Source organism: Dryobates pubescens, chromosome 2, assembly GCF_014839835.1.
Source record: "Dryobates pubescens isolate bDryPub1 chromosome 2, bDryPub1.pri, whole genome shotgun sequence".
Classification (NCBI taxonomy): domain Eukaryota; kingdom Metazoa; phylum Chordata; class Aves; order Piciformes; family Picidae; genus Dryobates; species Dryobates pubescens.
The window spans coordinates 33,503,996-33,525,325 of record NC_071613.1 but is presented as its reverse complement, the minus strand read 5'-3'; the positions used below and the strand labels follow the sequence as shown (position 1 = coordinate 33,525,325).

General features: G+C 39.2%; 1 protein-coding gene across 3 annotated transcripts in view; it reads left to right on the top strand.

The window, feature by feature from the left end:
• Positions 1-20,681, top strand: part of ITGA6 (integrin subunit alpha 6) — a 46,751-nt gene extending 26,070 nt beyond the window's left edge. Inside the window, exons 6-26 of one of the 3 annotated variants that reach the window (XM_054174507.1) lie at positions 1,460-1,576; positions 2,533-2,743; positions 3,169-3,362; positions 3,477-3,565; positions 4,295-4,422; positions 6,015-6,104; positions 6,573-6,634; positions 7,960-8,117; positions 8,921-9,079; positions 9,560-9,675; positions 10,485-10,674; positions 11,232-11,315; positions 11,519-11,598; positions 11,735-11,812; positions 11,914-12,016; positions 13,068-13,241; positions 14,199-14,297; positions 14,702-14,812; positions 14,895-14,993; positions 15,339-15,464; positions 18,578-20,681. In XM_054174507.1, the coding sequence (XP_054030482.1) occupies positions 1,460-1,576; positions 2,533-2,743; positions 3,169-3,362; positions 3,477-3,565; positions 4,295-4,422; positions 6,015-6,104; positions 6,573-6,634; positions 7,960-8,117; positions 8,921-9,079; positions 9,560-9,675; positions 10,485-10,674; positions 11,232-11,315; positions 11,519-11,598; positions 11,735-11,812; positions 11,914-12,016; positions 13,068-13,241; positions 14,199-14,297; positions 14,702-14,812; positions 14,895-14,993; positions 15,339-15,464; positions 18,578-18,736 (2,627 nt within the window). In that variant the 3' untranslated portion in view covers positions 18,737-20,681. Of the gene's footprint in view, positions 1-1,459; positions 1,577-2,532; positions 2,744-3,168; positions 3,363-3,476; positions 3,566-4,294; positions 4,423-6,014; positions 6,105-6,572; positions 6,635-7,959; positions 8,118-8,920; positions 9,080-9,559; positions 9,676-10,484; positions 10,675-11,231; positions 11,316-11,518; positions 11,599-11,734; positions 11,813-11,913; positions 12,017-13,067; positions 13,242-14,198; positions 14,298-14,701; positions 14,813-14,894; positions 14,994-15,338; positions 15,465-16,794; positions 16,925-18,577 lie in introns of all 3 variants that reach the window. The other 2 variants (XM_054174500.1, XM_054174491.1) reach the window with 2 other exon arrangements.
• The last annotated feature ends 649 nt before the right edge of the window (positions 20,682-21,330 follow it).

Sequence of the window (21,330 nt, the reverse complement as noted above, 5' to 3'; positions counted from 1 at the left end):
TGAGACTTCTCCAGTGAGCCAGGACTGCTGAAAAATGATGGAGAGTGGCTTGGCCAGCTCATCTGCCAGCTCTCTCAGCACCCTAGGATGGATCCCATCCAGTCCCATGGACTTGTGGGGATCCAAATGGCTAAGCAGGTCTCTAACTACTTCCTCCTGGATTACAGGGGAACTATACAGCTCCCTGATTCCATCTGCCAGCTCAGGAGGCCAGTTGTCTGGAAGACAACCTATCCTGCTATTAAAAATTGAGGCAAAGAAGGTGTTAAGTACCTCTGCCTTTTCCTCATCTTTGTTACAGTATTCCCCTCCATGTCCACTAAGGGGTGGGGGTTGTCCTTGCCCCTCCTCTTGCCATTAATATATTTGTAGAAGGATTTTTTGTTGTCCTTCACAGCAGTGGCCAGTCTAAGTTCTTAATGGGCTTTTGTCTAATTTTTTTCCTGCATGACCTATCAACATCCTTAAACATTCCATGGGTTACCTCTTCTTCCTTCCAAAGATGATACACCCTTTTTTTTCCCCCTTAATTCACTCAGAAGCTCATTGCCCATCCAGGCTGGCCACCAGCCCTGGCGGCTCATTTTCTGGCACACTGGCACAGCCTGTTCTTGTGCCTTCAGGAATTCTTTCTTGAAGTAGGTCCAGCCCTCCTGGACCCCTTTGTTTTTAAGGGCTGTTTCCCAAGGTACCTTCTGAGTTAGTTCCTTAAGTAATTTGAAGTCCACCTTCTGGTAGTCCAGAGTGGAGGTTTTGTTGGTGCCCCTCTTAGCTTGACTGCATCTTGAAAACTCAATTATTTCATGGTCACTGGACCCCAGACAGACTCCAACCACCACATCTCCCACCAGCCTGTCTCTGTTTGTAAAAAGAAGGTCAAGCAAAGCCTTACCCCCAGAAACTGTCCTCCATACACTCTAAGAATCTCCTAGACTGCTTCCTCACTGCTGTGTTAAGTTCCCAGCAGATATCTGGCAGGTCAAAATAACCCATAAGAACAAGGTCTGGTGATCTTGAGACAGCCTCTCCCTGCCTATAAAATAATTCATCAACCTCTTCATCCTGGTCGGGTGGCCTGTAACAGAAACTTCTATAACACAAACTTCTGTTAAATAGCAGAAATTACTGAGTGTAAAAAAAAAAATTAAATTAAAAAATCTTAGGTTGGAAAGACAAACTGATTGCCTTCTCTGGTGAGCTAAGAGTTGGTAAGGTGAGAAGTGCTGTGGAGGAGTCTTTTGCTGTGAACACAGTAATAGCAACTTTCGCAGTTTCGTAACAAATGCATCTTTTCTCCTAAATGTAAAGGGTACCTTTGATTTGTCACAATCAACACTGCTTCCAGGCAAGCCTGCTGTTCACTGACATTGCTGTTCCCTCATGTAGACAGTAAATAACCATGGTTGTAGCTGCTTTGCTTAACTGCTGCTTTTCTCTTCCATCTTTCACGCATGTACAGGTCTTCTATTTTTGACAGCTGTATCTGATACTCACCCAGATCAGTTTGTATACAAAACATTGCCTCCCAGCATACAGGTGGACAAATTGGTGGATGTAATGATGAATAGCTACTTAGGTTTGTGACCACTTGAGGTGGCAGCATCTGTTCAGACATACTCTCCAGACCTTTGACATGATCCTCTCCCCTCTACCCCCTTCATTTCAAATCCATTGCAAGTTAAAGCATGTAAAAAGAGGGATTCAGATGAAGGGTAGCCTGCAAAATAACATGGCTTCAATAAACACTGATTTGTCTTGCATTTCTCCAAACCTTCTCTCCTCTCCCCTAGGTGGGACTCCCTGAAACTGTCTCATTGTGAATTGCTGCAATTGAGAATTTTCATAGTAGTGGTGAAGTATTTCATAAGGATTTCTGTCTGCTGGCAGTTTTCTTCTTTGGCCTTTATTGGCTGTGTTGGTATATGCACTATATTCCTTTAATTCAGTTTTTAATCTATACTAAATGGTATTGATTTTTATAAAGAATACCCAAGACTAAATTAATTTGAATGTGTCCTTTAGGGCTGCATTAAATCCAAGTTTCCAAATTCACCATTACTGTGTAATGCAATTCTCAAACACTGTGCTGCACATGGCACTCGTGTAAAGACTCTGCCTGTGGGGGTTACATTTGCATGCCTGCAGTGGAATGACACTGGCTTGTACTTGGGAGGCCTCTAACAGTTTTGCTAGAGGTGAAACACTCAAACTATATTCAAGTGGTAAGGTGTCAACATTTCAATGCTGGATGTTTAAACATGAGCTCATATTTGGTATCTGTGAGAAGGAGATCTGGGTGAGCAATGGAATAATACATTTGTAGGGGCAATGCTTAATGGTAAGGTATGGAGGAGTGTAGACTTACAAATATGCATCCACCAGTCCAAAGAGAAATGGAAGATTCCCAGGATATCACGCTGGTTTAGACAAAACTTCAACATACCACTTTAATATAGTAGGGAAATGTCATTTTTTCCATTAACAGTTAAAGCTACTAGTTTGTTCATATTTTGTTTCTTTCTCTGTTAAAAGGTTTCTCTTTGGACTCTGGTAAAGGAATTGTCTCCCAAGACGAGATGACTTTTGTGTCTGGTGCCCCAAGAGCCAACCACAGTGGAGCAGTTGTTTTACTGAAAAAAGAGAAAAATCAGCGAGCACTTTCACTCGAGCACATGTTTGAAGGAGAAGGGCTGGCCTCTTCTTTTGGCTATGATGTTGCTGTTGTGGATCTCAACAGTGATGGGTATGGCCTTGGTTAATTCCTGCTGCCTGTATAATGAAGGGTGGAAGCCTGGATTATCTCTGCTTTGGCTTTTCACATTAGGAATACAAGGAATGCCAAATGCATCTTCTGTAGGAAATGGCAAGCATCTCAGAGAACTAGTCAAGATACAGGCTGCATTTCTCATTGTAGAAAAGAGCTTTATTTAAACAATTAGTGTAAACAAAGAACAAACAAATACCACAGCTAAAGAAGGCCCTATAAGATCCTTGTATGTCATCAAAGGATTATAGTCGGCTTGTAGTATCAGTGGAGCTGTTGTTGCTCAACCAGTTTAATGTAATTTGCTTTGCAACTCTGGCTGGCTGACTTGCAGACCACTGTCTGATCAGTTATTTTTTACAGATCTTCTCTAAAAAGACTGTTTTTTCCCCTTTAAATCTAAGATGGCAAGACATTGTTGTTGGAGCCCCGCAGTATTTTGACAGAAGTGGAGATATCGGTGGTGCTGTGTACATCTACATTAACCGGCAGGGCAAATGGGAAGGAGTAAAACCTATTCGCTTAAATGGAACCACTGACTCCATGTTTGGTCTTGCAGTTGAAAATGTTGGGGACATAAATCAGGATGGATATCCAGGTGAGTGAAAACTGATTACAATTGAAGTGTGAGACCTGGAACATCTCACCCTTATGACTGCAAGCTGCAGAAAGACCAAGAATGATTTTGGATGTTGCGACTTATTTTCAACAGATATTGCAGTAGGGGCTCCATATGATGGTTATGGCAAAGTGTACATTTATCATGGGTCCAAGAATGGAATCAATACAAAACCAGCACAGGTAATGAAATAAACTTCACTATACATAACTGGCCTTGCACAAAACTAAAGGAATGACAGGCCTGTCCCTCTTTCCCTTTTCATTAACATTAGTAGGTGGTGGGTGCACAGAACAGTGATGAGACCCTTCAAAGATGACATTGCTGACCAGAAAGATTAAGAATGAATTACTGATTTTAACACACATTTTTCTTTCTGGAACTGTCATTTGTCACTCAAAACATGTAGAAAAGGCAAAAGGCATGTAGGTGTTTACGTTTGGGGGGTTTTGAAAGAAATTTTTAAATTTGAAAACAATTGGGTGGTTCTTTTTCCTATGACTACTTCACTTTTTAAAATAAAACTATGTATGCCTTTTTTTTTTCTCTTGAGAACTGCTGTGTTCAGTTTGCCAGGTGAGAATGGAACTTGATTACCCTTCCTAGAATACTGCTAGATACTTTCTAGATGACTTTCTCAGTTTCAAGTGCCTGTTCTGCATAAGTACTATAAATAAAGATAAGCTAGGTAACATTTCCATGCAAAACAGTACTTTCTGGTACTCACTGCTACTGCAGAGTAACTTCTTGGAAGAAAAGCACTTCAGTGTCACTTACCTCAACACAGAGGTCCAGTTTCCTTGTATCTCTTCTCTCTCTTTCTGGACACAAGACAAAAATGTTCACTTGTTACTTACTTCACTTTTATAGCTTGTAAATGTCTGAATTCCCTCAATCTGTTTGCTCTTTAGATTCTTGATGGTGAAAAAACAGGCACTAATTTCTTTGGTTACTCTATTGCTGGAAACATGGACCTGGATAAAAATTCCTACCCTGATATTGCTGTTGGTTCCCTTTCAGACTCTGTATCTGTTTTCAGGTATCGTATACAGAACTGTCACTATATAAACCCAGAGTTTTGGGTTTAATTTTTTCACAAACAAATTGCTTAGAAGTACCAAAAATCTGTTTGCCCAGGAGTGGATTTTTCCTTCAAGAAGTTGGAAATTCTAGGAGAGAAAAATTCCATAAACTTGTTTGTTGCTTTATCCCCCTCTTCTTATTGAGAAACTGCTTTACAGTCAAGACATGGTGAGAGTATGAATGTGGACAGTTGCTGTGGAGTGTTGATGTGTGCAAGTGTGTTTGTGCCCTTGCTTTGTGCTCTGGTAACTCACTTGGATCCCATGTCCTTTGACGGAATTATGGTTGGTAAGTAATTCTTTTGCCTTAGGAAAGAAGTTCTTAACAGATACATCTGCTAGGGCTTTTGTTTGCTGCTGCTTTATTGAAGACAACAAAACAAAACCAACCGCCTCTCTTTTGTAGATGAGGGTCCAAAAGCTGTGAGGCACACAGCTTTGCTGAGGTTGCAGTGGGATCCATGAAACAGCTGTGAGAAAGCCCTGCAGATAGGACCCTTCTGGATTTCTGTAGCACATGCCTTACTTAGGGATGAGGTCGCGGTCTTTAGTAGATCTTTGCTTTTCTTCCAGTACTGCTGAGTTGAATTACTAGTAATGAGCAGGAAGAAGACTGTCTTCTCACCAGAGCTGTGAATGCTGCATCAAGCTCTGGTCTTCGGAGGAGCAGGGACTCCAAAACTGGTTATCTCAATTTTGGGGCTGAGAACAACTGTACCATTCAGGCAGAATGACCTTTCCTACAAATTTTTGATGATCCCATCTCTGAGATGTATAATATCTGTGTACAATACACTGAATATATATATACACACACACTGAAACAGCTCTCAGCCAAAGCAACTCAAAAGTTGGTGGAAGGGAAATTGGTTATTAGATTGAGTTCTGCTTTACTCAAAAGGAGCTTTAATCATTTGCTGATAAGGGCAGTAGAAAAACCTTTACAAAGGTGAGAACAAAAACTCTTTATGGGGACAAAGTGGAAAGGGCTGGCCTGGTTAAAAGAGCTTTGCTAGAAAAGGAGGAGGAGGTGGCCACTCAGCAGCCATTTTAAACAACCCTTATATGATTGATAAGAGTGGGGATAAGCTCATTCATTTTTTCATGTTTCTTACCCCTTCCATAAAAGGAACAGATAGGAGAAGTCAGGCTGAGTTACAGCTACAGCCTGTGTGCCGAAGAGTCAGAGAAGGAAAATGTTTCCCATGCCCACCCAGGCTCAAAGCTGTTGTGAACATTAATGTGAATAAACTTTTAGTACCTACAGATGATCAGTTACCACTGGAGTGGGAACCATCACTTTGAATTTTCTGGGTTTTGCATGTGTATAAAATGACAGCCACAACATCACATTAATGTACTTGACTTTTTGCCACTTTCATTGGTTTCTAACCATTATCAGATCCAAACTCCATATTTCTTGGGGTGTCTTCACTGCAAATAGCATTGCATGGAGGACAGCTGAATTAATGTTTGCTTAATCTTAACTGAAACTTTGTTCCTTTTTTGACCTTTTTTTTCCCATTCCCCATTTCTCACCCAAATGAAGATCTCGGCCTGTGATAAGCATTAGAAGAAGCATTACAGTACAGCCTGACAGAATTGATCTAAAGAACTCTGAAGACCCTAGTAAAATATGGTAAGTTTTTAAAAAATTACAGTATCAGAAGCCTTGGTGTAGTGAGTTTTCTGTTGCCAAAATTCTTTCAGTCAGTGATGATGATACAGTGAAGGGATGTAACAGTCATGCAGGTTAAGCAAACTGCAGCTGGTCATTTTAACTTCCAGAATTTGCTGTGAGTGCTGTGCTAAGGACACGCTGTGCAGCGTGTTCTGTTTGCAATGCAGTTTTTGACGAGAAATGGCAGTTTGCCACCTAAGACTTTCAGTGCTTGTAAGGATCTTGAACAGCTTTCACGTGACCAGAGATTTAAAAGCAAATGATAGAAAATAAGGTTTGCTTTGCAATTCAGGTCACTAAGCAGCAAATTACTCTTCTGGCATGAAAGTCACAGTTGTAAGACTGATCATGTCAATCAATGAACTATTTAAACTCTTCAGTCTGTGGGACTATGCCTTAAAGTTAATTTCTTGGCACTTTTTACAGGATGGATGTGAAAGCATGTTTTCAATACACTGCAAACCCCAGTGACTTAAATCCAAGAATAAGTAAGTTTTGAAGATAAATAGGTTTGGTCTGTCATGTGTTTTTGTTTTTTTCCTTTAGGTTGTGTCATGGAAGAATAGTACTCAAATTACAGTGACTCAGACTGTGACTGTCAAATTTAAAGTGTGATTCAGTACTAAGGCAAATCACCCATTGCACTCTCTGTACATAGAGTAACGTGTATTTAGAACCACTCCGGGATGCTAAGAAGTTCTGTAGGTGACAGACTGAACTGAAGCTTTCTTGTAATTAACTGCTTTAAGCAAATGGCTGCCATACAGACCAAAACCATTTTGCCTCTTACTGCTGCTTTAGAAAAAAGTTCTAAACCCCCTTTTATAGCTCATTAGCAAGCATTATTTATATATACCTTATGAAATGGTTTTCTGCATTCATGAAAATGGTTCTGTGGAAATCAGTAACTGAAATAAATATTTTTTGTATTAATAGGATCCTGGAAGGCTGTGCCATAGAAGTATAGTCAACATTGTAAAGCATTAGTTTTGCACGTCTCCTGTTTTTCTCTCTTGTTCTAATGCTGCTGTTACTACTCTTAAGAAAACATCTTAGGATTTTGAGAGGAACTGAAAATAATTTTAAGCTCAAACCTCCTTCTCTTCCATGTTGTCTCGAGTTTCTTAGTAACCTGTAAAATCCATGGGATGTGCCTGAGTAAGTCCTGGTCCTTCAATAGGTCAAGTGCTTTCAGCGTTCAGGAGGTGGTTCACATGTGCCCCACTACATGCTCCTCAGGCCTGGCAGGCTTGCTGTGACATTGAATTAGCCTGGGGCATACAGAGGTGATTAAAAGATTCACAGAGTTAGGTCTATCAAAACATGCCTCAGCATACAACTAAAAAGCTCTAGTCATACTTTTGCTTTCAGTGTTAAAATTAACAGTGTACCTTGGCCTGAAAGTCTTGATGGCTGCTTAGGTGCTCTTGTGACAGATGCCAAGGGCAGCTGAGTCGGGAGTGTTTTACAGAGTTCTGTATCTCAGCTCTCCACTGGCTCCACAGCAGCAATTACAGCTCTTCCAGCCAGCTCTGGATGCCAGTAAAGTCAAGGGGTACACTTGGGATTAAAAAGATGTGGTTTAGAAGTTTGCTTCAGATACACACACAACATATATGGCCCTCAACGGATATCTGGGCCAAAACTGGCACATGGAGAAAGTTTTGTAAAGAACTGGAAACAGTTTGTGATGCCTAGCACTGGCTGAAACTGTCTTCTAGAACACTCTAAGTTCATACCTGGAGAAATGAAAGTTCTTTTTAATATGACAAGTGCTCTTTTAAATAGTGACCTGCTTTACTACTTCATACAGAGATCAACTATACATTTGAAGCAGAGAACGAGAGGAGGCAGCTAGGCCTGCCATCCAGGGTACAGTTTAAAGACCACCTGTCTGATCAGTTCACTGCAAGTACAACCCTAAGGGGGCAGAACTCAAAAGAGTGTGTGACAACCAAGCTTGTACTGCAGGTAAGGCAGAATATTTTTATTTAGTTTAGATCCAATTAAAACAAAGGCATTCTCTTTTGCTCAGCCTCATGGTGCTTTCGTAAGTCACATGCAATGTAAAGCTTCAAAACTAGGAAACAGCCATAGCTCAGTAGCACTATTCCCTGCATGCCTGCTGCTTCCTCCTGTTGCCTTTCTTACAAAGTATCAATAAAAACTGCAGCCACTACAGCACGCTCTGGAGGTCAGTAGAGCTGAACTGATTTAGAATTAATGCCAAAAATGCACAGCTGTTTCTAGCAGAAGTAATTGTTACAGAATTTAATGGTGTGACTGGCTAGGAAAAGAATTTTAACCCATAGGTTTTAGAAGGGCAGGACAAGAAAGCTTGGTATATGTGCTCTCTGACTTGTCTGCTACTCTGGCCCTCCAGAGGTGGCAGTGGTCCAGGAGCTGAACAGAGTCTATCTGTTGCTCAGCAGCAGTGAATCGGCCTCCAAGGTTGCTTTGGACTGTGGCAAACTAAAGAGCTTGAACTTATGCAAAAGGGACTTATTTTGCTGTTGTACTGTGCATTTCACTTGCCTGAGTTACCATCTGTTGTGTTCTTCCTCGGAATTCTTAGTAGTGACAGAAATCATCAGATTGGGAAGCCAGAAGGAAAAATAGACAGTAGGGCTGGGCTTCTCGTATTTTTATATAGTAAATAGTTCTAATACTGCAAGGTGTGGCAGAAAATATTTTGCTCTACTGCTTGTTCTAAATTGTACATCAAATGCTAGTCTTTGCACTGTACACTAACTATGCCATTTAAAATATTTCAGCCAGAAAAAATTAAAGATAAGCTGCGCCCCATCCCAGTGTCAGTCAGCGTTAAAATCGCTGGCCTGGAGTCCAGCTTACCGGCCATGAGAAAAGAGAGAGCACTTCCAGACCTTATACCAATTCTCAATTCAAATGAATCTGAAACAAAGACCACAAAAGTAAGTATTTGATACCACTTTTTCCCATAAATCTGCACCTTGATAAATCACTGAATTCAGAAGACTGCAGAACACTGAAAAGAAATAATTGGGGTGGTACTGGACTTGGAACTACTGGGTTGTATTTTATATTTTGTTATGAACTTGTTACAAAACACTGTGAACTACATCTTGTGCTTCTTTCTTTGTAACAATCCTGGAGAATCAGACTTAAGGATGTTTTTTCTGATTAGAAGTGTACCTCCAATTTAGAATTATCTAACTCTGCCTCTTAGTCACATTTAAAATCCTAAATTACCAGCGTTAAGGGCTGTGTCTCTCAAAGAAAAACTGTCTCGGTAGGAAAGAAGTGAGTCAGGTTAAAATCTTACTCTGTCCAAGAAACCGCCTCCGAGTTCTCTGTAGATGCTTTATGCAGTAGACATCAGAAATCTTAAGCTATTATGGGGCATGCAGTGAAAATGCTTTGGTTTTCTTTAGGTGGAGTTCTTAAAAGAAGGATGTGGAGAAGACAACGAATGTCACAGCAATCTGAAACTTCAGTACCGGTTTTGCAGTAGAGAAGGAAATGAAGACCGGTTTACTTACTTACCCATGTAAGCTTTGGTTAACACATTGATAAAGTTCAAATTATTAATAAGTGCTTGAAAGATCTTCTAGGAGAGGGTTCTGGGAGACAGAGCAGCTTTGTTCTGTTGGTTGGACCAACACAGACCTGTGTAATAGCACTGATCTGTCTGGGCAGGGAAAGACAGGGAGGAGGGATGAGCTTTAGAGGGGTGGTGGTGCAGAGGCACACAGTGGCCACAACTGTGGGCCAAGAGTTAGAAAAATGTTTCTGACCCCTGGAGAAAAAGAGACTATCTTGCAGTAAATTTTGTGTGAAACTGTTAACTGTTTTTGAGATTGCAAGTATGACCAAATAATATATTACAGTAGCCCAAGACATCATGCAGTTCCAGAGAAGTGAACAGCCATAACATTCCACAGACTGTATACCCCACTGTACCCCTCCTCCCTGGAGGGCCAGTGAAATGACAGGTGTGAAACAAACAGAAGGAAGTATGCCTACTTGCCATCACCAGCCACTTTCAGCAAGTGCCACAACCTGACTTGGAAGCCAAAGCCATGTCTACTTTAGCATAGAAACAGTCGGTGAAAAACTAATCACTATTAAACACGAGCCAGATGCAAGCACTGGTTCAGAAATACTGTAAACTCTTGATGCCCTGAGGGCTATCTCAGACAAAATACCACGCTGGGAAAAAAGCCTATGAGCACTGAAGTGTTACTGTCTTCCAGGGATTCTTCCCTAATAGAGGAAACTAGAGGTGGGTAAATCATAGTAAGAAGGCACATTTGTTTTGCTAATGCACACCCCCCTCTCTGTACTCTGTTTCTGTAGTGAAAATGGCATCCCAGTGCTTGTTCTGAAAGATCAGAAAGATATTGCCCTGGAGATAACAGTGACAAACAATCCATCTGATATTAAAAATCCACAAAAAGATGGTGAAGATGCATATGAAGCTAAACTAATTGCAACTTTTCCAGACAGTCTGACATATTCTGCATTCAGGGAGATGAAGGCTTATCCTGTAAGTATTTTGTCGTAGTTTGGGCTGGGTGCCCTCTGCTACAGGGGTGTTTCCTGTGTCCAGAAGTCCATCCCAGTGGGTGGACTCAGGAAATTAGGTATTTCTACCATAATCCCTTGCACCACTATAAATTTTGCGGTGGGGTCTGGCACTTCCTCTTCCCTTCCCTCTCCGAGACTTGGTAACTGGGGGAGAGATCTCCCGGCCATGGGCCTGATTGGGCCCAAGGCCACAGGGGGATGGGCAGTCTCAGGCCTGGCCAGCTGAGACTAGCCCAGCAGAGGGAGGGGGAAGAAGGAGCCCTGGGGGTTTTGGATGCACCCTCAGGTGGGGATGGGATCTTTCTTTGTCACTGCGCTTTGGGTTTTCTGTAACATTCACTGCTTTCTATTTAAACTTTCATCACTTTTGCAATCCGTTTGTCTGAGTCGTTATTTCTGCCTGTGGTGGGGAGGGGATCTGCCCCAACCCATTACATATTTTTAAGAGAAAAGTTAGTCAATTCCAAAAACACTTTTAGCATTTTTTTGACTTTTAAATGTGTTCTGTTTTACCAGGAAAAACAGCTAACGTGCAGTGCTAACCAAAATGGTTCTCAAGCAGAGTGTGAACTTGGAAATCCTTTCAAAAGAAATTCCAATGTAAGTTGCACCTGTTTTACTCGAGTTTGTAAAATCTGTTTCCTGACTGCTGTGGTCCAAATTTTCTGTGTCATAACTTGAAATTTGATTTGGATCTGTCTTTTTAGTGCTAGAACATGCCAGTATGTTTCTATAATATTGTGTATATTAATATAGTTTTTATTAAATGTTTACATATTTTGTGGATGTTCTTTCTTATGCAGGTAACCTTTTATCTGATCTTAAGCACCACTAAAGTTAATGTTGATACAACAGACTTGGACATTAATCTGAAGTTGGAAACGTAAGTTTGCTTTGTGTGCATGCACTCTGTTTTTATAAACAGTTGTAAACATTTTGAACTAATTTGTTCAATTCACAAGCAATTTAATGCTAAAGTGAAAACTGCTAAACCCAGCATTGTTTCATTTCCGTTGTAGAACAAGCACTCAAGTTAATTCAACTCCAATTACAGCTAGTGCTAAAGTGGTTCTTGAATTGCTTTTATCACTCACTGGGTAAGTGTTGATAGCATAACAAATGGGGGGCTGGGGATGACAGTTTCACTGCAGACTTCATTAAAATCTGATTATTCTTCTCTCTACCCCCACCCTAAAAGAGTTGCTAAGCCTTCTCAGGTGTATTTTGGAGGTAACATCATTGGTGAGAGTGCTATGAAATCCGAAGATAATATTGGAAACCTCATAGAGTATGAATTCAGAGTGAGTAATTTACATTAATGCCACCGGCTGCTTTTAATCAAAGGAACAGCTTCTCTATGCATATAAATACTTGGAAAAGTTGCTGGATTTAAAATTGGCTTTTCTTGTCCCAAAATCCTGACTTCTGATCGGAACACCGTGCAGTCTGATTGCAGAAGAGTTCTCTTGGGCCTGGATGGTTTCTGAGTGCATTTTGTTGAAGTGGCCTGAGGCTGGCTGTGTTTTAGTTGTTTTTTTGGAGCAGTTTATGTACCTGCGGTTGTGCATCAAACGCTGTGCAGGTGGAAAACAAACCCCAGAACCGCAACTGTGGTGTGCCCAGGTGTTAGCTGGTGCACACAGCACGCGTGTGTATTCATTGTGTGCAGGATTGAGCAGACACAAGTAGACACTGTGGGAGACACTTTGACTGCATGGATCTATTTCACTCTCTTGGTCTTCTGCCTAATTAATAAGCAAGGACAAGGCTAAGAGAGATGATTTTGGTTCTGTACAAACTGTTTATCAGCAAAGGAGTTGCTTTTTCTACATCATTAATGCAAGTCCTGCTGGTTTTGTACATGGTAGTTTGTCAAGGTTAAAAATAAATTCTTCACGTTCCTCTGTACCTACATGCACATATTGAAGCAGTAAAAGTATCTGTGTTAGAACTTGATATTATGAACAGTAACACTAAGAGTAAAAAATAGGCTGAGAAACAATTTCCAGAGCAAGAACTGGTTATCTCTGTCAGAGTCCTCAAACTTGCAATTGGCCTATTGTATGTAGTGGAACCATCTGTTAACTGAACTGGAGTTCTTGTGGTTTCACAGGAAGATAGATTTCTAAGAATCACCAGCCTAAAGATTAGGGAATTTAATCCTTATATGTTTAAACTCTATTTACTTGCTATCCAAGTGTGCTAGTGTTGGTATATGCCTTGTCTTTATGCTGCTTCAACTTTCATCTGCCCTTAAATTTCCTGTTAGCCGCATGCTTCAGTAACACTTCTGATTGAGAAGAAAATCTCTTTATAAAGTATATAATGTTTAAAGAATGTTTGTTTTAACAGGTAACTAACTTGGGTAGACCACTGAAAACATTTGGTACTGCTTCCCTGGACATCCAGTGGCCAAAAGAAATTAGTAATGGCAAATGGCTGCTTTATCTGATGAAAATAGATTCCAAAGACTTGGAAAAAGTCTCCTGTCAACCTGAGAATGAAATCAATAGTTTGCACCTTGCGGTATGTTACCCTGTCTTCTGCTAACGAATTAGCACAACATAAATGCACTGCAGTGTGTGATGGTAGGATTCAAGACTTTGCCTCTAGAAGCAGCTCACAAGCACAATACATGAACAATGCATCACAAGTTAAGCTCATTAAGAGATACTGTAACAGCTGCTGAGGATAACATGTGGAAGGATAGATGCCATATCCTGGTCACTGCTTTTGCAAAGAGTGTTTTTGTCATAGGCTGTTACAGTATGCAATTACTGATTAACAGATTTTGTCAGCATTATTGAAATCAAGTTCTTACACAGAGAACAACACCAGTAAACATTTCCCCCTGTAGAGTTAACTCCATGTACTTTATCTTAAAGAGAAAGGGTTTGCAATTGAATTTTCTTACTTACAAAACCAGAGAAATAAAAAACATCTCAGGCTAAATTTCACAGTCCTTCATTGTGCCTATGTAGCAAGATTTTTTTTTCCTGGAACCCCAAGACTTCATTATTTTTTATGTTTTCATATAATCTGAAGATCCTTTGGGAGGAGTTTTAATTTTCACCATTAAAACTGCATGCACATAAACCCATTCTTGTTAGAGTGCTACACTGGTTAATACAACCTTCAATGAATGTAGTTAGTATACAGTTAAAAAACCCCACAAAACCAAGGAAGAAAGTACCTACTGAAGGTAGCACAATCTTACTCTAATTTTAGCATTGTAACAAAAATAGCAATAGCACTGAAAACTTCATAAATCTAAAACTTCCTTGACCTTTCTTTACTACCATTTAAGAGTACCTAATTACCTTTACTACTGGAAGTGTAGGTAAGTTGGGATTCACAGATGTGTAACAATGTCACACAGTAGCTCACTGAGCTAATTTCTTTGCTTACACTGGGTCAGAATTAGGAGACACAGATGATAAATGACTGAGCAGCTTCTTACTCTTTTTCTAACTTTTCTTTTAGGAATCCCATAACTCACGAAGGAAACGTGAGGTTGCAGAGAAGCAGATTACAGATGGCAAGACACTTTCTTTATTCTCAGAAAGAAAATACATGACCTTGGTAAGCATACTGCAGCTATGTCTGGTCAGATACTGCCTCCCCCTGCCACTTGCAAGAGGGCTTTTCTTTAAGAGTTTGGCAGGGAGGGAGAGGGAAAAAAAGGCACCTCTTTCTTTGTATTTCAAAACCAAGTATTTTTTTTTTTTGGAAGTAGACCATTTAGATAATCTACTGATGAGAGACACAGGAAAGAATTTCTGCATAGTTACCTGCATTAAAATAAAGAGATAATGGCAGGTTAATTGTGTTTCCCTATTGCTGTCAGTGCAAACATATTTTAGTTCTTACACATAAATATATACATATAATCAAACTTTTAATCAAGAGGCTGTCAGGGTGGGGTGGGTGTTTAAACAATTTGTGAGGGTGTGTTTTTATTTACACACATAAATTTGTAATTGCAGGACTGCAACATGAATGCACGCTGCGTGGACATAAAATGTCCCCTGAAGGGTTTAGACAGCAAGGCATCCATTGTGCTGCGTTCCAGACTATGGAACAGTACTTTCTTAGAAGTAAGTCCTCTTAGCTGCCAGTTTGGAAGGTCAGGCTTCTTTCCTGTCCTGTGTCTAATGTCTGTATTTTATTTTGGAACAGGAATACTCCAAAATGAACTACCTGGATATTCTGGTCAGGGCTTCGATCAGTGTTCCTGCTGCAGCTAAGAATGTTAAGCTCACAAATGAAGCTGCCCAGGTAGGTTTAACATTAATGCTAACCATATGTTGTGGTATTTCCAGCTTATCTCAAAGACTGGGAAAAACTAAACCGTTTTAAATCAGAAGTAGCTAAAGGGTTACCTTTTCAACTGAGTTTTGAATTATTAGTCATATTTATCTTTAACTGAATTGGAAAAATTCACTACCATACTGAAATGATACCAATAAGATATTTTTCCTTCCAAAATTGTTTGGTAAATGAGAGAGGGAAGCCATTGTGCTAGGAAAGAGGTAAGATTTGTATAAATTGCAGCTAGATATTAAAATCAGATGCTTCTAAAATGCTCTTTCCATCTGTCTTTGCATATTGTATGCCCTTTAGGTACGTGTTACTGTCTTTCCTGCAAAACCAGTAGCACTTTATACAGGAGTACCTTGGTGGATCATCTTGGTGGCTATTTTAGCAGGAATACTGATGCTTGCACTGTTGGTATGCTTGCTGTGGAAGGTGAGTTTTTATTCATCTGGTTTACATTTTCCAGTCTACAACTGTCAGGATAGAAAACTAATGAAGCAAATTACTATTTTGGTTTGTATGTGGAATTAAAAGTAGAGAAAAACTGCCCTTTACTACCTGTATTAGTTTACATTTCACAACACTTGGAATGAAGATGGTTACATGGGAAGATGTGTTACAAAATTTTTCTGTTTCCACATCCTCAGCGGTCAGAGACTGTAGTTAGACAGACACAGCTAATTGCTGCTTCTGCAGTTAGGTGTAAAACTTCATGAGAACTATTTACAAATGTTTTAATAGGGCTTTGTCCTCAGAACATTAGAAATATTATTAAACTGGTGGTAGAATAGAATAACCAAAAGGTACAGAAGTAATACATAGCCAAGTGTGTCGCTGAATTGTTGTAGAACTAAGTTTTTTACCTAAAACCCTAAAGGAGTAACTAAGTGCATATAACAAAAGGTTAACTATTTGCAAAAGAAAACCCATTTTTCTAACTACTTTGGGTGGTTTTGCAACTAATTGTATTTCCAAGTACAACAGGTCTGTCCTTTTATTAATTTTTACAGTCATAGGCAGTTAGTATTTGCTGTTATGGGACTGAGGAAGGTTATTAAGAAAAGTAGGTGAAAAAGAATATCCTGTATGGAACTGAACTTTCTTCTGGAGAAACTGCAGCAATAAGCTTTGAGAGGTACTATTGGCTGCAGGTTACTTCCCACAGGATAGTAATGAATTCCTTATTTTCTAATAAATGCTCAGCCCCTGTGCAAAAATCTTGATGAAATTGTAATTATTGTTTTGCTGCACATGAAAATACATAAAAATTCATACATAGCACAAAATGTTTCTTTTGATGACACTGTGCTGTCTTGTGAAGGACAGATGTTGCTTCCAAGACAGGTACATGATTGGTTTAAGACAAATGCTTGTGTGGTACAGGTCAAGGCAACACTAATTTGTGCTCTACCCTAAGTTTTTGCCTGTCCTGTGCACTAGTCCACAAACAGGTTCTTTCTGGCCTTCACAGCCTGTTCTAGCTGCTATGAACATCCTTGATAGTACATGCACTACAGATTTATCAAAATGTCTCTAAAATAATATTCTTTACCTCAGGTTATTCTACTATTCTGCAGATCAAGCAAGTCTAAGAAGTTCTCAAATCTAGTAACAGCTGAGCTCTTGCGATATTTTTTGTTACTATTTTTGCCTGTGAAGTCATAATGGGCAGATAGTTTACAGAGTTAATTTAAGGCAGTTTTAAAAGGTTTGATTTCTTGCAGTCCACAAAAAATTGACTAAATACCTTGCTTCCTTGTAGTGTGGTTTCTTCAAGCGAAATAAGAAAGATCATTACGATGCCACATATCACAAGGCTGAGATCCATGCTCAGCCATCTGATAAAGAGAGGCTTACTTCTGATGCATAGTATTGATCTACTTCTGTAATTGGTAATTGATGACATTTTTTTTTAATTGTTAGCTGTGGCACGTGCTCTGGTTGCAGTGGCTAACTGTGAGGCTTTTACTGCATTTGTTCTATTAACTTGGGGATTTCAAACTATGGTACTCGCTTGCTCATTCTGTCAATGGATTTTCAGCTTGGGTGCACATGAACAAACAGGTGTTTAGCTTGGTCTAAAAGGCTTCTGGTTTATTTCTCTAGAAGATGTGCTGATCTTTGCAATGGTTTTTATTATTATTGCAATTTTAATTTATGTTTTAACAGTGTGAGTAAATTTTTTTTAAGCTTCAGAGATGGTAATCACCACTGCATAGTTAAGATTTAAAGCTAAGACTAGGTGGATGACAGATACACTTGCTTTACTAACCTTTATTGCATGCTAAAAGATACACGTTGCTTGTAATGGAAGGATTTTCATAAGGAGAATTTAATTGCTGTGGAAAGATCTGTTTTCCTTCAATTCTACAGTATACTTTTCTAGGAGCACACTTTCCTCTGCTTAAGCTACTAGATGCATGATGATTTATACTTCTACCAACCTTTAGTCAAACTAAGATATTACATGCATGTACATTATATTAAATAAGTGGTGCTTGGAAGAAGGGGTATGGGGAGGGATTTTTGACTAAAATAAATATCAGAAGAATGTTTAATGAAATCTTAACTAAGAGATAGCTGAAGATTCAGTCTGTACCTCAGTGTAATTAAAAAAATAATAATTTCCATATCAGTTCTAATATTATTTAAAAAAACTCAACAGCTAAACAGTCCACCACCCCAAATAGTATGAACAGAAGCTTGCCATTATAATTTTGTTGTTGTTGTTGTACTTGTAATGACAGCTGTATGGTACAACATCTTTTAAACTTAATCTTGACATCAGTGACCCATAAGCATGTGAAGTTGAGTGTCTGCCCGTCGTCATCTTTGTGACACTGGCTGTAACTCCCATTTTGTTTGAAAATTATTTTCAGTCCATTCCTCAATATGTAGAATCCAATTTTACACTGGCTTCGATTAGAAATTGCAGGGCACAAATAAGCTACTGCACTAGATTTCAAGTGATGTCTGTTTATTATCCTATGGCAAACTTAAAACAAGACTCAGGTTCTGATATTGCATGTATGTCGGTAGTTGAAGGGCCTGTAGTTAGATGGTGCTTTACAAAACAAGGTCCTAGTGTAACTTTTCTTGGAGATCTTGGAAATCTTTCTGTGTTTTTAAAAGTAGATCATGTCACCATACAGATAAACACTGAAGAATATACATACCTACCTTTGATTCAGCTTCCCTGAACTGTATCGACTTTGCATAGCATTGAGTTCTCTCATGATATGAATAGCAGAATGAGAAGACTTGAATGACTTAATAAAACAAATTCAGAAAGTTACTGCAGGGACTATTTTAATGTCTTAGATTACCACTGGATTGTGCTATTTGTCTTCAGCTGCTGCTGGAACAGCTGATGGAGACCTGCTGACTCACGTTTTTACAGCTACATATGCTACAATTTTGGCATATGTGTATATTTGTTTCCAATTTTCTTAGCTGTATATCTCTGCAAAGGAAGAATGTATTGCCTCTGTAATTGTAGTTCTTTGGCAGCAACTTAAAACTGTTCATTTTCTTCTCTGCCCCAGTGTGGGTTCTTCCAACGTTCCAGGTACGAACACAGTGTCCCCCGATACCACGCTGTAAGAATCCGAAGAGAAGAGCGACAGATCAAAGATGGGGAATGCAAAGACCTTGAGACAAAACAGTGGTTCACAAAATGGAATGAAAATGAAAGTTATTCTTAGGAAAAAAAGATTATTTGAATCTACAGAGTTCAGATAGAGGTTAAGGTTTTCATGATGGAATACTGATGGAGTTATACCTACAAACACTATGGACATTCACCATTTCATTGTAGATATTCCGACTTCTATTGAGGCTTTTGTTTGCACAGTTAAAATTGCTTCAACAGCCTTTATGTGCATTATTTCCAGACTGCCTCTTTCCCCCATTAAAATCTAACTCACACTTTAGAAAAGACTGTGTTGATTTGGGGTCTTCTCTGCAAAATATGCAAAACCACTACAGCAGACCTTTTGCTGTGATCCTAACCTTCTTCCATTGCAAGAAATGCATGGGTAAGGTCAAGACAGGTTTTCCATCCTTTCCTCAACAGATACTCCGCTATAAACACACAGTCTCCTTAACACGCTTTATTCAAGTATAATCTGAAGACCCTGCAAATTGCTTTATTCACAGACTTTGCCTGCTGCAGTAGTTAGGGCTAATAAAAAAGGATCATCTTAAGTTACATGTGCAATAGAGGTCATCTTGCTCCATTTTTAAGATCAGATTGTGCAAATCTTGCTCAAAACAAATATACACAGGTTTGGGTGTTGTTTTTTTTAAGAGAGGCTTGAATATTAGATGTACTTTTTGTATATATATATTTCAGTCATTCTTGTATTTATTTTTGTTATAAATCATCATCTCTGACTAACTGTCAGGCCAAAGACTTAACTGGACTTTCAAATCAACTGTTTTTGAGCTTTGGATTATGAGACCTGAGGCATTCACTGCGCTGTAGCAAGTCACTGCAGATACCAGTGCTTTCTAAAAATGTAAATATTTATTCCAATGATTTTCACAGGGGCTTTCTTTCCCCTCTGATACTTGTAACTATGTTGGAGGAATTATCAGGTCTTGTAACATGATTTGTATATTACTTTACACTATTTAAGGATTTAGACACCAAGCAAAAGTAGGATTTTTAGATACACTTTTATACTTACTGGAAGAAAATGAGAGGTTCTCTGGAAACAGATTTCCAGCTTCCTAAGGACTTCATGTTTGGCAGAAGGCATTGACTACTGCAGGTGTTACAAAGCACTTGAAGGAGGCTATAAATGCCCAATTTAAACTACAGGGATCTGAGCTGATCCACAATGAGACTACTGAATTGTCTTGAATAACCTGAATGTTGATAAAAGTGCAACCACAATGTTGTGTGTATCAGTAATCTAGGTATTGTAACATAACTGATAAAAATATTTAAAGAGTTTACTTTTTTACCCATGTTCTAAAGTTTTGGTACTATTTAAGAATGAAGATTTAGTTCACAGTTAGTTTATTTCATGTGAAACAAAATTCTGCTCAAAAAAATATGTACATTAATTGCTAGTAATTTGAACTATGCAAAAACCTCTTGGTACTTTTTTCCCTCATAGGGTAAAAATCTGCTAGGAGGGCATCTGTTCAAGTGGCTTGTTTTTACTACTAACTTCAAACATACCTTTTTGGAAGGTGTGGTTACCTAAAAAGATACCATCATAGAAAGTGCATTAATTTAATAAAGTCTTCTTCCTCCCACAAAATAATCTTGGTATGTTGTGACTGTGATTTTATGAAAACTTAATACATTCAGCTCTACCTAGCTTTTAAGCTTTTAAAATTCTAGCTTACTTGCTTAAAGGCTCAGAGCAGCAGTTGAAGCCAAGCTAATAAAGAACTAAAAAGCTTGACAGATAGCCTTGGATTTGAAACCAGACTGGGATCCTCACCTAATCACATGAATGTCTTAGCAGTGTTAAACTGAAAGCTCTTGAAAAATAAGTCATGTCAATGGTATACTTTTATCTCACTTTTTTTTATACCAGCCAGCAATGCGACATCATTCCATGATTAGAAATTACCTGTGGATATTTGTATAGAAGTGTGAAATAAATTTTTTTTTTATTAAACATTTTGTTGATAGTGATTTCTTACCATAATTAACCAAGGTAGCAATTAATTCTAGTAAGTTCACCAGAAGGGTAAGCTGGAAGTTGCAAGCTTTAACTAATTCTCAGTTTTGCCGTAACTCTCCCTGCACTCCCCCATGCGAAGGGGCAGTTATGGCAGCTGCAGGAGATAACACACTTATCTTATGCTTGCAGGATGGCTGCTGCCTGCAGCAGTTCCCAAGCATTGCTAAGAGTCAGGCATGGAGCCTGACAGAACAGGCTCTGGCAAAGCTAAAGTGTCACCTCCCATGGGGCAGAGCTACCCTCTCTCCACACTTCACTCCTACTACCCAGGTACATGCTATGCAAACAGTCTTCTACAAGCTCTCCTGCCAGACGGGTCTTTCTGTAATGAGGGAGGACAGATATATCCCACCAGAATTAGTCAGTTATGTGAAGTCCTTATCTGTGTTTAGCAGTGGAAGAAGTTTGATACTGAGAGTCAGTTGCATGGTTGCAGGGTAGAGCTTCAACTCCACAAAAAAATCTCAGAAAATAAAAACAGTAAAAAAATCCCAAACCAACAACAGAAAACCTGTGGTTCATCTCAATTTTGAGATGTTAACCCCTCACAGGATGGTTTGCTCACCTTTGATGAAAAGAAAGACCTTTTGATG